Source organism: Mustela putorius, unplaced genomic scaffold, assembly GCF_011764305.1.
Source record: "Mustela putorius furo isolate JIRA1106 unplaced genomic scaffold, ASM1176430v1.1 tig00000095_pilon_pilon_pilon, whole genome shotgun sequence".
Taxonomy (NCBI): Eukaryota; Metazoa; Chordata; class Mammalia; order Carnivora; family Mustelidae; genus Mustela; species Mustela putorius.
The window spans coordinates 32,422,428-32,438,715 of NW_025421280.1; the positions used below are offsets into that span (position 1 = coordinate 32,422,428).

Below are 16,288 nucleotides of genomic sequence, written 5' to 3' on the forward strand. Positions count from 1 at the left end.
CTCTCTCACTGTGTCCCTCTCTGTCAAATTAAAACAAAACAAAACAAAAAAAACTTCAAAACGTATAAAGAGGGGCACCTGGGTGGCTCAGATGGTTAAGTGTCTACCTTCAGCTTAGGTCATGATCTCTAGGTCCTGAGATTGAGCCCCACATCGGGCCTCCCAGCTCAGTGGGGAGTCTGCTTCCTCCCTCTCCCTCTGCCTCTCTCCTTGCCTGTGCTCTTTCTGTCTCTCAAATGAATAAATAAAATCCTAAAAAGAAAAGAAAAGAAAAAAAAAAAAAAGAATAGGGCACTTGGGTGGCTCAGGCATCTGCCTTTGGCTCAGGCCATGATCCTGGGATCCTGGGACGGAGCCCCGCATCACACACCATGCCCACGGGGAGCTTCCTTCTCCCTCTCCCTGCCATTTCCCCTGATTGCGCTCTCTCTCTTTCTGTCAAATAAATAAATAAAATCAAAAGAATAATAATAATAATTTTAAAAAATAAAAAGATTAAACCCATAATGACACCAATACTGCCCTTCAGGTCTGAATGGGGGCCTGCAGCCCAAAGCTCCATATTCTGGTCCGTGTGCACTTATCCAACTTCATTTCAGGAGACAGCACGGTCACTTGGGTTCTGTGCTCCTGAAACTTCCCAAACTCCCTTCTCACCTCAGGCTGTTCCCCCTGCTCGGCACACATTCCCCCTCCCCCGCCAGGCATTTCTCATAACTGTCACGTCCTCATTATTCCTGCCCCAATTTCAATGTCACCTCCTCCAGGGAGGCCTCCTGGACATTACAAGGGAGCCCCTGACACTCTGTCTGGGTGCCCTGCTCTATTCGCTTCATAGCCCTGAGCATCAGGTGAAATCATGGAATTCCTTGATTTGTCTGTTTCCTATACTCCTCCCACATTAGCCCCAAGGGGGCACCCGAATGGCTTAGTCAGGTAAGCGTTGAACTCTTGATTTCATTTTGGTTCAGGTCATGATCTCTGCGTCATGAGATCAAACCCCGAGTCCAGTTTCCTGCTCAGTAGGGAGTCTGCTTGTTCCTTTCCCTCTATTCTTCCCCCTGCTCTCTCTCTCTCTCTCTCTCAAATTGATAAATAAATATAATTTTTTTAAAAAGAGAGAGAGGCACCTGGGTGGCTCAATTTGGTAAAGCATCAGACTCTTGATTTTGGCTCAGGTCATGATCTCAGAGTTGTGAGATCGAGCCCCACATGAGGATTGCTGCTCAGAGGGGAGTCTGCTTGAGGTTCTCTCTCTCCCTCCCTCTGCCCCTCCCCCACTCACTCTCTTTTGCAGTCTCTCCTTCTCAAATAAATACATAAAATCTTTAAAAAAAAAAAAAAAAGAGGGGAGGCTGGGTGGCTCAGTGGGTTAAAGCCTCTGCCTTTGGCTCAGGTCATGATCTCAGGGTCCTGGGATCAAGTCCTAGGACTTGATCTGCTCAGCGGGGAGCCTGCATCCCTGTTTCTTTCTGCCTGCCTCTCTGCCTATTTCCGATTTCTCTCTCTGTCAAATAAATAAATAAAATCTTTAAAAAAAAAAGGGGGGGGGGAAGGAAGGAAGAAAAAGAATATCAGCCCCCAAGAGGGGAGGAATATTTCTCTGGTTTGTCTATTGTTGTGCTTCCAGTGCCCCAGCACACAGTAGTTACTTAATAATTTGAGTAAGTGAGGGGCGCCTGGCTGGCTCAGTTGGTTAAGTGTCTGCCTTCCGCTCAGGTCATGATCCCCAGGTCCTGGGATCGAGCCCTGCATCGGGCTCCCTGGTCAGTGGAAAGCCTGCTTCTCCCTCTCCCACTCCCCCCCCCCCCCCCCGCCCCCGGCTGGTGTTCCCTCTCTCACTGTCTCTCTGTCAAATAAATAAATAAAATCTTTTTTTAAAAAATCGAGTAAGTGAGACAAGAAATAAGACAAAAATAAAGATCATGGGGCGCCTCCGTGGCTTAGTGGGTTAAAGCCTCTGCCTTCATCTGGTGTTATGATCCCAGGGTCCTGGGATTGAGCCCCGCATAGGGCTCTCTGCTCAGCGGGGAGCCTGCTTCCTCCTCTCACTCTCTGCCTGCCTCTCTGCCTACTTCTGATCTCTGTCTGTCAAATAAATAAATAAAATCTTTAAATATATATATAGATAGATAGATAGATCATGCCAGATGGTGCTAAGTGCCAAGGAGAAGAAAACTAAAGAGACAGTAGGTGGTGAGTTGGAGCAGAGGTTGACATTTTAAGTAAGAGGGTCTAGAGGCCACCTGAAAAGGTGACATTTGAGTCAAGACGGGAAGAAGGTGAGGGAGGTTCAATTCTCGCCGCCCCCATCAGACCTAGATGAGGACCACAGCCTTCTCTTGAGGACCACGTCCTTCCTGTCCAGCCCTGGAATCTCAACTCCACACCGGCACCTGGTACGTGGTAGGCGCCCTCCGAACGGAAGTGGGGTGAGGGAAGGCATCTGGCACGAATGAGGCCAGCGGCCCCGTGCACTCACGTCCTGCAGCAGCTTCTCCAGGTTCTCCTGCAATTCGTAGAAGTAGACGGTGGTGATGAGGCCGTCGCGGGACTTGGTCAGGCAGTCCCGGGCCAGCTCGATGATCTGGTGGTGGATGAAGCTGAGCACGCCGTCGGCCAGCGGCAGCACGCTGTCTGGTTCGTAGGCGCGGGCGAAGTCGCGCAGCTTCTCCTCCATCTGCGCGGTAGCCTGCGGGAGGGACAGAGGCGGGGCGGGGGTGCCGGCGCCGGGGATGCGCCTGGAGGCTGTGGCCGCCAGGAGCCTGCGCTGCGCGCGCCGGCCACCAGGGGGCGCGCGGAGCTAAGGCGAGCGAGGGCTCCCGCCGCCCGGCCTCCCAGCGGCCGCCCCTGCCCCGTCTCACCTTCGGGAATCTCTCCTTGTAGACATGGTTCATCATCACGATCTCGTTGTCGTAGGAAGAGGGGGAGCGCCCGGGGCTGCGGGGAGAGAAACCCATCCTGTCCAGCCCCCTGCTTCTGAAAACAGCCAGGCATCAGATCCCCTCCACCCCCAACCCCGGTAAAACCTCACCCATCGTGTTGCAACCCGTTTAATCATGCGGACAGAGGTCTCGCAGTACACAGTCCCTCAGATCATCAACTTGGGTGAGGGTGGGGGGTGTTTGCCCACCTAAGGCTCCGCGAGCGAGGCCGCACGGCAGGAGAGCGGCGGCCACCATCTTCGTCAGTGATGCTCTCGGTGCTGCCAAAGTGCTTGGAGAGGAAGTGGAGCTCATCCACGGTGGGCTGGTAGGGCAGCTGGTGCAGGCGCTCCTGGGAGGAGCAGGAAGACTGGGGGGAGGAGCGGGGCCCGGGTCAGAGCCACCGCGGTCCCCCCACATCTCGCGACCCTGGGCTGGGATTCCTGGGGCTTGATGGGCCACTGGGCAGGGTCGGGATCAGGACCTGTTTTATGATCCTTGGATCCCAGGGTCCAGGTTGGGACTCCTGGAGACAGATGGGGGACAGGGACAGACACAGATGAGAATTGTGACACTCACACAGATGTGGCCAGTGGGAGCCTGTTAAAACCTGAGTCAAGTCACATCCCTCAGAACCCTCCATGGCTCCCACCTTACTCAAGGTGGGCGCTGAAGTCCTTACCAGGACTCACAACATCTTACAAGATTCAGTCCTGTCTCTCTGCCATCACCTCCTTCCACTCTCCCCATCATTTACTCTGCTCCAGCTGCACAGTCCTCCTTGATGGTCTCCACAAACGCCCCTGCCTCAGGGCCTTTGCACTAACTCTTCCCTCTGCCCGGAGCATTTCTACTACTGATCACTTCTCCTTCACACCTTTGCTTAAATATCACCCCTCTGGGTGGCATTCATCCCTCTGAACACATATCCATCACTCACTATCCCTGCCCTATCTTGTTTCTTCTTGCTACATTTATCTTCTGACTTACTATATCTTTATTACTAATTTTTATTGCTATCTGCTTGAGGCAAGGATCTTGGTTCTGCTTGGGCCCTAATCAGGGCCTGGCATACACAACAGACCCACAGATATCAGTGGAGAAAACAAGGATAGCTATTCAATTCTACAGGCAGAAGGATCTTTTGAAATATTACATTACTGGGGTACCTGGCTAGCTCAGTGTATTAAAGCCTCTGCCTTTGGCTCAGGTCATGATCCCAGAGTCCTGGGATCGAGCCCTGCACCAGACTCTCTGCTCAGCAGGAAGCCTGCTTCCTCCTCCTCTCTCTCTGCCTACTTGTGATCTCTGTCTGTCAAATAAATAAATCAAATAAAAAAAAAAGAAATATTACATTACTCATTCCCCATCCCATCAGTTATCTACTAAAATAATTTCTTCAATGCACATAACCTATAATCTACAGAACCACAATCTCAAACAGCTCAGGCTGAAATTTTAGTATAATTTAATATACAGCAAAAAAGCCTTTGTATGGTTTCCCACCACATTAAGAATAAGATCCACTTCTTGGCCCTCACTGAGAAGCCCCAGTACGACCAAGGGCACTCGCTGCCTGCCTCACCCTAGTTCCTCCACTTCCAACCCTGAGCACCAGCCACTCAGAGCTATTTTCAGCTTTCCAAAGGCAACAAGTTGTCTGTTGCCTCCGGGACTTAGCACATGCTGTTCCCTCATCCCCTTCCTGAAATACACTTCCTTTCCTTCTCCCACCTGCCAAATGCCTGCTGATCTTTTGTCTTGGCTTCAATTCCACCCCTTTCAGGAAGTCTTCCTTGACCTCCCCCGCAGCTAAATCAAGTCCCCTCCCCCCCTGCCACACTACTATCACCTCGCCTGGTATTACTCCCAAAACAGCTCCAACCACCCCATGTTGAGATGACTTCTTACTGATCTGTCTCCACTCGTGAGGCCCTCGACAGTCCATGGATCCTGGCCCAGCTTCTAGAGCCCACCCACCATATGACAGTGACATGTCTGCTGAACATCATACCAATAGATGGATGAGTGAACCAGAGACACAGGTAAAAAAAGGGGCAGGTGGAGAGAGAGAGACTTAGAGTAGCACGGTGCAGAGCAAATGTGTTCTAGGTGAAGGCTGTGCCGACCTTGGTCAGCTGAACCCCTTGGGCAAGCAGCCCAACACATGAGCCTGAATATCTTTATCTGTAAAATAAGTCGGTGATGAGTAGGACCCCCAAGAAGATATGTTGAGGGTGGAGAGCAGGGCTTTCAAGGGGACCTGTAACTTGCCAATAGATGGATGGGTGACACCTTGGAAAACAAGAGAAGCCCCAAACTCTCCTTAAGGTCAGCCCGACTACTGGCCTGGGTGTGGGCCTCTAGGCTGGAGGGCTCCCTGGCAGCTCCCACCCACTCGCCCACCTGCCAACTCACCGAGACGGTGGAGCTGGGTGTGTTGGTGCCATAGCCAGACGAAGGAAGCGAAGCCAGAGACCAACGACGTCCGTCCGCCCTGGAACCCAGCCGAGATGCTCAGAGGCTCCGAGGCCCCACTGGTCCCCCCACTCCTCAGGATGTGGTAGAAGCCACTGGCCACCACCGGGGTAGGGAATGGGAGGGGATATATCTGTGCTCCGTCTGAGATTTCCAAAGGGCCTCAGAGCCAAGGGGGTAAAAAGGAAGTCTTCCAGGCAGGTACCGGGGAATCTCAACAGTTACCCCCCATGAGAAAGCACTCAGAGTGAGACCACTTGAGTCTTCTCAGAGAAGAAAGGCCCCTCCCTCAAACACACACACACACACACACACACACACACACCATCACTCTCATGGCCACAGGTACCAGTGTTACTGCGACGAGGGCGGTCAGGTTCACACACTGACAGTCACACACACTCACACAGGACTCCTCAACACACACACTCACACACACTCACTGACCCATATATGGACCCAAATACCACACTTTCCCACATTTACTCCCCCCACGCAGGCAAAATCAGATACACACTCACACCCAAACACATGTACTTAGAGACCCAGTACTCACACTCTGACACAAAGACACGCCACTCCCTCACGCCCATTCTACACTTCCGTGTTCGCACAGACGCATTCAAGAACCCTCACGCACTCAGTCACACATTCGAACTCCCACACAGCCACACATTCATTCACACGCCCACCAGATTGCACACTCACAGGGAGACATTCATGGAAGGGCACGCTCCCTCACATATTCACACACGTTTAACAAAGTACAGATAAACCCTCACACCCATGTCCACATCCATGTTCACCGACGCACACCCCCATGGACACATGTGTAGGCACACGCTGCCTCACATTTGCACAGTCTCACAAATTCATACTCACACATCCACATGGGCACACGGATTGCACATCACGGGGACACGCACTCCCGAGCGCGAGACTCGTCCCTTATTCCTCCCTCCAGGGAGTGCCCTCCCACCCAGCCCAGGCAACTGCATCAGCCCCAATCTTAGAGCCATTTTCTGGTTCCCTATTGCCCTCAGCTGGATCCCACAGCCAAGGGGGTCTTCCCCCACCCACCCCAGGGAGCTATCCTCTGTCCCCCACAGTCCTGTGTGAGTCCCACACGACAGCCTTCACCAGCCTTTGCGGTGACCCAGGTTTTCTGGAGTGCCACCCCAACTCAACCCCAAAGACAGAGACGGGGAGTCATTCACCTCTTATGCTCAATTCCCAGATCACAGCACGTGTTCAGACAACGTTTTTAGAATGAATAAAGTTCAAAGAAAACGAGAGCCGCCCAAACATCCTGGTGACTCCCAGAAGTTTCTCCAAAACACATTGGATGAATCTTTCTGCTTCCCCCAATTTCGCCAAAAGCCCGAGGAAATTCATTAGCGACACTCCAGAAACCCTCAAAGACCCCAGTTAGGAAAACCCAAGATTCCTCCTCTTCGGCCCTCGAGAAATTGCCCCAGGTGCCCTTCCTCTTGTTGGAGACCGAGTCCCTCGGTGGGCATCATGCAGGCTGCGCTTGCGCACCTCATCTCCGCTCCCTGTCCTGTTGCTATGGTAACGCTCGGCCTGGAACTAGAGGCTAGGGAGACTGAGACCCTGGGCTCAGAGCGCAGGCGCTTTCTCTCCACTGCAAAGGAAGTCCCACTCCTCCTCTGATTCCGGATGGGCGGTTGGCCCCGCCTTCTCATAGGCCCCGCCCCTACGGCCAGGCGCTTTTTCCCGCTGGGACGTGGGGGCACTCTGCGGGTCCCTCGGGCCCTGGCTCAGGTGCAATTACGCGGGGAACAGATGGTGGCCCAGACGATGGGTCGGGAGGATCCGGCCAGGGTTCTAGGGCCCTGGGGAGAGGGACTCACCTTCGGGAGGAGGCAAACGAGAAGTGGGCGGGGGTGTTGGGGGAGAAGTTGCGGGGGCTGTCCAGGGGACTGCTACCTGTGGCGGAAAGAGGGGGATCTTAAGGCTTGGTGTGGGAGACAATCCCACCAGGCCTTCCAATCCTCAAAGAGGGTTGCCAACAATAGCTCCTCCCCTCTTTAGTCTAGTCACACCTTACATGAGTGGATCACGCCCCCTTAGCTGTGGTCCTGCCTCTCTAAGCTGTTTTGGTTACCAAGTCAGCCCAAACCCCCTCCAGTCCGGTTCCGTCTTCATCTGAGATGGCCTCGGTCCTCGGGCATGGTTCCTCCCTTCAGCCCCATCCCTTTTTCAATCTAGCCCCGTTTGGGCCTCTGCCCACCAATGCCGGTTCCTCAGCCGACTGACCAAGGCCACACAAAGATGGTCCCGCCCTTTGCCCAATCCGGGTCCTCCTCTGTCCAGACTGGGCCCAGTCCTGCGGCATGGACACACCCATTGCCTGTGCCCCCTCCCCTCCCCTGTGGCCACGCCCCTAACCGGTGGCCACACCCCCTCTGGTCTGGTCCACACCCACCACCTGTCTCACCCAGGTGTCCAGGCAGTGGGGAGTGGGGTCGCGGCAGCGTGGGCGAAGTGCTGGTCAGGATGAGGCTTTTCCGGTTACTGGTGCGGCAGCTGCAGAGATGGCGAGGCAAGGGGACCGGGCCAGAGCACAGCCCAGTGAGTTTGTGAACCCCACCTTCCCATCTCAGATCCCCACCTGTGTCCTATCTGTGGGTGCTTGGAGGTGCCTCCAGAAGATGGCTCAGAGGACATGCTAGAGATCCCAGCATGTATGACCATGTGGGCACAGTGTCAGTCATGGAATAACAGACATGTTGCCCATGCGACACCATTAGAGATCCCGAGTGCCTGTGTGAGACTCTTTGGGGCTGCACATGACGTTCTCTGTAGGTATCCACATGTGGTACGGAGGGTGTGAGCTCAGCACTGGGTTGAATTTATCTCATAAGATACAACCTGTACCTTCGTGCGTCTGTGTGACACAGTGTGTAATGCCACTTGTCCGTGGCTAGATGTGCCATCGTGGGCTGTACCCCATACGAGCATGATTTTTGCTACATGTGTCTACGGCTTTGTTCGGCATTCTAAGTCTATGTGATATCCTGTCCTTGTGTATGTGACATTCACCACGTGTAACCACGTATGGCATCTATTGTGTCCGAGTTTCATACCTTGTGATACTGGGCATGTTTGAACCTGCCACCATGTGTGGCATTCCCTAAATTAGTCTCCCATGAGATAACGTGCGACACTGTGTCTCTCTATCTCTGCAAGATTCCCTGTGCCATGTATTCTGCATTCGTGTAATACCGCATGTGACATGCTTAGGTGATATGATGTGCTGTGACATTGTTAGGTGCATGGATGTCTTTGCCATACATATGTCTGTGTGCATCTTGGATGCCCAAATCGTGCATGTGTGTGTGTATGTGTGTGTGTGTGTATGTATCACCACGCATGTGACATGTTTCTGGATGTACACAGCACTGTACCTGTGGGCTTATTCGTCTGTGTGTGACACTGGTGGTCCCCCTGTGTGTCTGGGCATGACTCAGACCTATGGCCACTGCATGTGTGATGGCTCCAGGGTGTATCTGGGCCACTGGGGCTGTAGTGTGTGTATGTGTGTGACATCATGTCCTACGTGACGCTGTGTGTCACTATTTTCCTTATGAAGCTGTATTCTTGGTGGGGGTAGTTTGTGCTTTGATAAAGCCCCCCCTTCCCCTCTGCCCCTCAGGGTCCCAGCTTCTGAAGACGGAGCCCCCAGACCCTCCACTTCCCTCACCCTCCCCACCACAGTGACGGAGCATATTAGCGAGGCCAGGAACACGCGGCATGGGGGGCGGGGGGGAAGCCAGGCTGCGGCTATTGTTCCGAGGGTGCCAATTCCCCCACCCTCCCCTTCTTTCCCTACCCCCACTGGGTTGCCGGAGCCCGCAGCGCCAGTAGACAAAGGCGCCGCAACCCCCCACCCGGCACAGCCTCCTCCCCCCCCCACCCCGCGGCCGTCCTCTCCGGCATACAGGCCCCCCAGTCTCGGCCCACACAGTCCCCAATTCAGCCCCCTCCCCCGTAGGAAGGAGCAGCACGGGCACCTCTGGCGCTGCTGGACCGGGTGCAGCATCCCGGGCCCCGCCCTGCGGCAGCGGCCAGAGGGACGGCTTTGGTGGGGAGGGCCGGGTCAAGGTCTGAGGGATGGGGGTTCTACCTCTTGGTGCGGCGGAACATACTGCCGCCAGGGAAGGAGGGCATCGAGAAATTGGAAAGCGCGGTCCAGAGAGAGTCAGACATGACCCGGCGGCGGCGACATGGTGGCAGGTGCGGCAGTGGCGGCGGCAGCGCGGGGAGCGAGCGCGCGGGGCGGAGGCTGGAGCCGCAGCGAGTAGGGGAGGGCGGGGGAAGGGAGGGCCGTGCCACTGCCGCCCGCCGGAAGGGGGCGCTCCTGTGCACCAGTGGGCCAGGCCCCGCCCGCGCGCGCCCCTGGCGCCCCCACCCGGGCTCGCGAAGGGACCGCCAGCCCTGTGCATCTTTCCCCAAGGCTCACCTGCTGCTTTTCCGGGGCAGAGGCAAATCCTTCTAGAAGGCAAAGGGGCAAAAGAATGAGGTCAGCGAGGACCAGCAGCTGCTGTCTGCAAACCCTGTCACCCCCTGGAGGAGCAAATGTTGGGTGGGACGAGCCCCTCATCAGCAGCCTCACCTGCACCCTTCCTTATCCCCGGAAAGCAGGGCTCTTTGGAGGAGAAGGTGCCAGAGTGATTTCTCTCCCGACCCCAGAGACCAGCCTGTACAAAGCCCCAAACAGGACTCCTGAGTTGACATCTCAATATGCATTTGTGCAAAGGAAACAAGAGCCTATTTGAAAATATTTCTTGAACGCCTCTTGTATGCCAGGCCCTGTCCTAGGCACTGTGGACACAGCAGCGAATGAGAGAAAAATTCCTGTCTTTTCGGGACTGCCATTTAGAGAAGGGAAGCATACAATACACAAGACTAATATAGACGTGAACAAGCTAAGTTTAAGTATTCATAAGTATCATGAATAAAACTAACATGATGTGAGGGTTAAATGCAAGGAGAAGGACAAGATGGTCAGAGGGTTGCTCTGGGGAAATGACCTTTAAGACAGTTGTTGAAAAAAAATAAATGCCAGCCATGGAAGGATTTGTGGAAAGAGCATTCCAGATAAAGGGAACTGCAAAGGTCCCAAGGGAGACAGGAATTAACTTGGCATGCTCAAGCATGAAAGGCTGAATGAATGAATGACTCCACACCCCACCCCTAGGGTTCTATCCCACTCCCAGCCAGATTCAGTGTTGAAGGTGATGTAGTTAGGATGGCTCAAAAATAAAACTGGAAATGGGAATTAGATGATGGCCAAGAGGTCTTTTTGATCTGGTGTGATGATAATAATTGCTAAATATTAACATTTTTTAAAAGATTCTACCCATTTATTTGACAGAGATCACAAGCAGGCAGAGAAGTGGGGGGGGGGGTGGTCAGGCTACCCGCCAAGCAGAGAGCCTGATGCAGGGCTCAATCCCAGGACCCAGGGATCATGACCTGAGCCGAAGACAGAGGCTCAATCCACTGAGCCACCCAGGCGCCCCGCTAAATATTAACAGTATGTGTCCACACCAGAGGAAGGTTGTGTTCTGTTTGTCAAGCACTCAGGAAGCCACTACAGGGATCAGAAGTTATGGAATTCGGTGCCCTTTCCCAGGAGAGCAGTGGGAAAAGGGAGTGTTACCTTCCAGTCTGTTTTCTGTCCACAGGTGAAAGTGAATAAAGGAGGTTGGGTGGAGCCACAGAAGGAAAGATTCTAGTGAGGGTTTCAAAGCATTTTGGTGGGCACTCCAACATGGGTAAAATAAGGGACATTCTAGATCCTTTCTAGGATCTCTGACAGCAGAAAGCCCTGGGTTCAAATCCCTGCTTTGCCTCTTATAACCTTGGCAAATGACCTCCCAACAGTCCATTTCTCCTAGAGGATTCTGTGAACTGATTCAGGTGCCTGGCACCTTATCATGATGCCTGGTACACAGTAAGCACTCAATAAATATTAGGTCATAGGAACAGGAGTTATTGTGAATGGACATGCTCCATGAAAGAGGATGGGCCAAAGGGACCTCCCACTCCCACGTACAGAGGATACACATACGGTTGGAGTCAAAGAGAATGCTGTCCAGTTGGGCAGCCCTGCCTTCCTGAGCCACGGATGACCAAAAATCCATTCCAGGTTTTCCCTCTGTTTTTGCAGGATCAGTTTGAATGAGCCTCGGCTGGCCGGCTGGGCGGGACGACCGCAATGGCCCAAGCGAAATCTAGACCTGGATTTTCCGGCCACGGAGCCCAGGATTCCAGATCCGGGTACACTCAGCCTTCGAGGGTGAGCTCTGAGGTTCCTTTAAACACCTCCCGGAGAAGTCCTGGAACCTAGCTCCATTTGCTAGCGCCCCTAAACATCCTAGAGTCTAAGAAAAGGGCAAACTGGAGCTGTAGAGGATTTGGATCCTCAGCGTCAGAGTAAAGAGACGCCACCTCCATCACGAGCTGCAGAGCCGCTCAGCCAAGCGGATTCTGCTTCTCCCTGGGATTGATGGACGGCTCTGTGGACAGGGCTTTCGAACTCAGGATGCTGTAAGTATATACGATCCCACCTGCACACAGTTGGGGGCCCTCGGGCGCTCCGCAGTTGTGGAACAGCTCCTAAAGGGTTGCATCAGTGTGTGAGGATGTATCCAAGGCAGTGAAGTGGTTAACCCTGCCAGAGGGGAAGGGGTAGGGGCAGGACTGCGGAGGGTAGCCTGGCCCAAAGGATGCCTCAGGAAGGAAGGGTGGGGGAGTGGGCGGATCCCGGGCTGGGGGCGGAGCCTTGAGGAAGAGATGGAAGGCCCGCGTGGCGCTGAGCCAATGGGAGTCGGCGCCGGCCTGGAGGGCGGGAACACACCCCCTTTCAGGCCCCGCCCCTTTCCGCCCTTTTCCAGGGGACCCGACCGCGCGGACCCAGACTGGCTGCTTCAGCACCTGCTTTGGCTTTGCCGCTGCTCCTTCCCTTTTGTCAGAACCTCTTCTCCCACTAAGATGTCAGAACCTCTTCTCCCCAGCACTAAGATGAGGTGGGAATCCTGAGGAGATTTCGAGAGCCCAAGGCTCTTAGATGGAGACATCTGGCTGAAAGCAAATTAGTTTCCCAACCCAGCTCTGGCTCCCGCATCATGCAGACTACCTGGGAAGTCCTTCCTATCATCTGACTCAGATTTTTCCTGCTGCAATGACCGATCAGTTAACCTTGGTCTCCAACCTCAGGGATAGTGTGGGTTAGAGGAATCCTGAAATGGACATGGCCCTGGGGGAGGGTTTGAATCTTCCCCTTTTTTTTCAAGCGCCAGGCTAGGTATGTAGCTTGAGTCTGGGGCCACCTAGGCTTTATCTAAACTCTTCCAGATTATTTAGCGTGGGTCTGAGCTCCAAGAAGCCTCACAAGGACCAGACCCCAGGCAGGCCTTGGGATGAAGCTTTGATCAGTTTCCTTGCTGGGGTCAATTTAAGAGCAACATCGAACCTTCCTATTAACCCTTAGAAGCGCACGAGGAAGATAGTAGAGGAGGACCCTTTTCAGCCTGAGTCCCCACCCAACTTGAAGGTGGCAGTTCCAGCGGCCTGGATTTCCCCACACTCCACAATCCTCAGTGTCCCACTCTGTGCAGTGGACTCACTCCCGCGCCTGCGCAGCCTAGAGACCAGTATCTTCTAAGGCTGCAAGGAGCTAAAAATCGCTCCCGCCCACCCACAAGCTGGGCTGGACTTGAGGATCTCGAGGCGGGCGGGGGGGGGGCGGATGGGTAGTGAAAGGAGGGGGAATGAAGAGTGAGGAGGGAGGCTGTCTAGGGTGTCTGTCCAATTAGGGCAGTAGGAAGAATCCTGGTGGCCGGGCTGATGCATGGAGGTCGCAGGGGTTCCCCACGCCTCAGAAAGGGGTTCCTAGGGTAGTAAGGGGAGACGCTGCAGCATAAACATGTTTACGGCCTCTGCAGCGCCGGTGGCCCCGAGGGGCGCGAGCCCTGGGGCAATAACTTTGCTCTGCGGCCCCTCACCCCTAGCCTGGCTTTGCGCCAGGGCGATGACTTCGGTCCCAGCCCCCTCCGGAGGAGGAGGACCAGGTGCCCCTCAGGGCTATCCTCGAGGGGGAGCGCTAGGCTGCACCCCTCCGTCAGCTCCCTGGATCCCCGGGCGGCGCCTGAGGGGCGGGGTCGCCAGCGCGGCGGGACGCGCGGCTACCGTGTTCCCCTCTGGTAGCATCCCGAGGCCGTGGGAGGGGGCGGCCGGGCCGGCCCGGGCGCAAGTTCTCCCGCCCCCTGCCGGGCCCCGCCTCAGGGCGCCGACCCCTTCCCCACCACCCGGGACCCGGGCCGCCACGTACCTGCAGCCTCCGGCGGCGGATCAGGCCCGAATCGTCCATGGCGGCGGCGGCTTCGGCCCCGGGGAGGGAGGAGGGAGGTGGCGGCAGCGGCGGCGGCGGGAGGAGGGAAGAGGGAGGGAGTGAGAAGCCGCGGGGACCGCGGCGGCGGCGGCGGCGGCGACGGGGGGGGGGTGTTGAGGGGTGGCGGGGGCGGAGCAAAGTGGGGCGGACCCGGCGCCGTCACTGCGTCTGGGCGCCCGAGCCTGGCCTCGGCCAAGGCTGCCCGCGCGGCGGGGTGGGAGGGGGCAAGCGAGGGAGGAGCTTCCCTATGTCCCCAAGGGAGTCAAGCTACGGAGATACCCCTATAAGTAGAGCCACCCCAGGGGAGAGACATGCCCATGGGCAGACCTCCAACCCAAGAAACACCCAAGGGAGACATTCTCACTAAAATTATTCCTTATGCAGATACCAACCCCTCCCCGCAGCGACCCCCTCAGGGAGACACATTCCCACGGGTTGATAGTCTCCACCGGAGGTCCTCTTCAATCAAAAACTCCCCCCTCACCCTGAAAATCATTCCTAAGGCAGATGGTCTCTGAGAGGTAGCGCTTCCTCTCAAAGCCCCCTGCCGCCCCCAAGAAGAGACACTTCCGCAGAGAAAAATCCCCACGGGTGACATTTTCCTTGGAGAGCCTGGTAAAGATACCCCCAAAGAAAGACCCCCACATATTCTCTGTGGGAAATTGTTCCCACCCACGAGACCCTCACATCCTGAGGAGATACATTCTTACAGAGTGACATTTGCATTGAGGACACCCATCCTCAAGGGAGTTGTTCCCACAGACAAACATTTTGCCTGCATATACCGCTCCCCCTTCCCAATCAGAGCCTTCTCGGGGAACGTAGCAGCCCCTCTAACGACCCCCTCCCTCACCGTCAGGATTAAGTAGTCAGGTCAGGCTGGGCTGTATTTATAGGACCGATTAGTGGTAGTTTGGGAGGGGGGGCAGCTGACGCGATTTTCACACACACACACAACCCCGCAGTGTTCCTATAGCTGAGACCAAGCCGACCATGCTTCCCAGAGTTGGTATGGAAAGCATCGGTGACCTCCCCACTCTAGGCATTAGGGGACAGGGTGGGGAGGGGGCGACCGGAAAGCCCTGGAGGGCGCGGTCACTGGGCGGGAGCGACCCCTGCCGGCCAATAAGTGCGACGACAAGGTCTGGGTCCAGGTGTTCCCCAGACATTTGTTTCCTCATCTCTGAGCCTTTGCCTGAGTTATCTCAGTGTTTCTCTCTGTCTCTGTTTGTCGGCACGTTTGTTTGCCATCCCGCTAAGTCTGTTCCTCGCACTTCTCTGTCAAAGTCCCAGACTCCGCTCTTGTCGCCCCTTCTAAAGCAAGCTGTCTCGGGAGCTCTCCGTGGTGCTGATCTCACGCGCTCCTGTCCGCGGTGCTGAATTCCGAGGGCAGGTTTGGGGGCTGAGGTCGGGGGAGGGGATGGGTTGGCAGGAGGCACAGTCCAAAGACTGGAAAGATATGACACACGAGCACCCTGGACTACCCAAAATGGACTAGGGGAAGGCTAGATCCATTAGGTCTTTGTTGCTGATGCCTATAGGACATCACTGTGTGGGTACCCCTGGAGGGGCCAGGAGATAGGACCTTCTTTTTTTTTTTTTTTTTTTTAAAGGTTTTTTTTTTTATTTATTTCACACACAGAGAGAGATCACAAGTAGGCAGAGAGAGAGAGAGGAGGAAGCAGGCTCCCCGCTGAGCAGAGAGCCCGATGCGGGGCTTGATCCCAGGACCCCGGGATCCTGACCTGAGCCGAAGGCAGAGGCTTTAGCCCACTGAGCCACCCTGGTGCCCCGAGATAGGGCCTTCTGATTCGTTAATTTACTCAACAAGTACTGAGCACCTACTGTGTACAAAGTAGTGTTTTGAGATCTAGGAGTTCCTCAGTGAAAGAGACAAAACAAAAATTCTGCATTAGCCTGAAAAGGGAGAGAGAATTGTAGTAGTGGTCATTGCTCACAAAAACACATATGCACACACTACAAGCACAGGTACACACACACACACTGCAAAAATACACACAAACACAAACACGAACATACCAACACATGCTCAGGGAACAGACTCACATACACATAGTCACACACTGCAAATATGTACTCCTCAAAAATACACAAACATACACATTCTCAGCAAACACAGACTCACACACAAACACACATACACGTTTCCAAATATGCACTTAGCAAACTCAGACACACTGAATCGTATGCAAACACAAAAACACAGAATACAGACAAATGATCAGCAAACACAGGCACACAAAAACACATATACACATAAACTCATGCTCTGCAAAGACACACACATGCAAGCACCTACTGAGAAAACAGACATACACACACTCAGCAAATGCAGACACACACAAGTAACATGTACACTCAACAGACACAAGCACACACACATAATACAAAAACCAAGAGAAGCTCAGCTACACACAAACTCTCATCCAACACACAGACACAG

The 16,288-nt window shown here is 54.6% G+C and overlaps 1 protein-coding gene across 3 annotated transcripts in view; it reads right to left on the minus strand.

Annotated features, from left to right (window-relative positions):
• MAST1 (microtubule associated serine/threonine kinase 1) overlaps window positions 1-13,902 on the minus strand; it is a 31,393-nt gene extending 17,491 nt beyond the window's left edge. Inside the window, exons 1-8 of one of the 3 annotated variants that reach the window (XM_004748342.2) lie at window positions 13,765-13,902; window positions 9,889-9,920; window positions 7,864-7,952; window positions 7,277-7,352; window positions 5,343-5,421; window positions 3,134-3,294; window positions 2,865-2,940; window positions 2,483-2,692 (exon numbers count right to left, since the gene is read on the minus strand). In XM_004748342.2, coding sequence (XP_004748399.1) covers window positions 2,483-2,692; window positions 2,865-2,940; window positions 3,134-3,294; window positions 5,343-5,421; window positions 7,277-7,352; window positions 7,864-7,952; window positions 9,889-9,920; window positions 13,765-13,803 — 762 coding nt within the window. In that variant the 5' untranslated portion in view covers window positions 13,804-13,902. Of the gene's footprint in view, window positions 1-2,482; window positions 2,693-2,864; window positions 2,941-3,133; window positions 3,295-5,342; window positions 5,422-7,276; window positions 7,353-7,863; window positions 7,953-9,552; window positions 9,733-9,888; window positions 9,921-13,764 lie in introns of those variants that run through there. The other 2 variants (XM_004748341.2, XM_013054114.2) reach the window with 2 other exon arrangements.
• Between the last annotated feature and the right edge of the window lie 2,386 nt (window positions 13,903-16,288).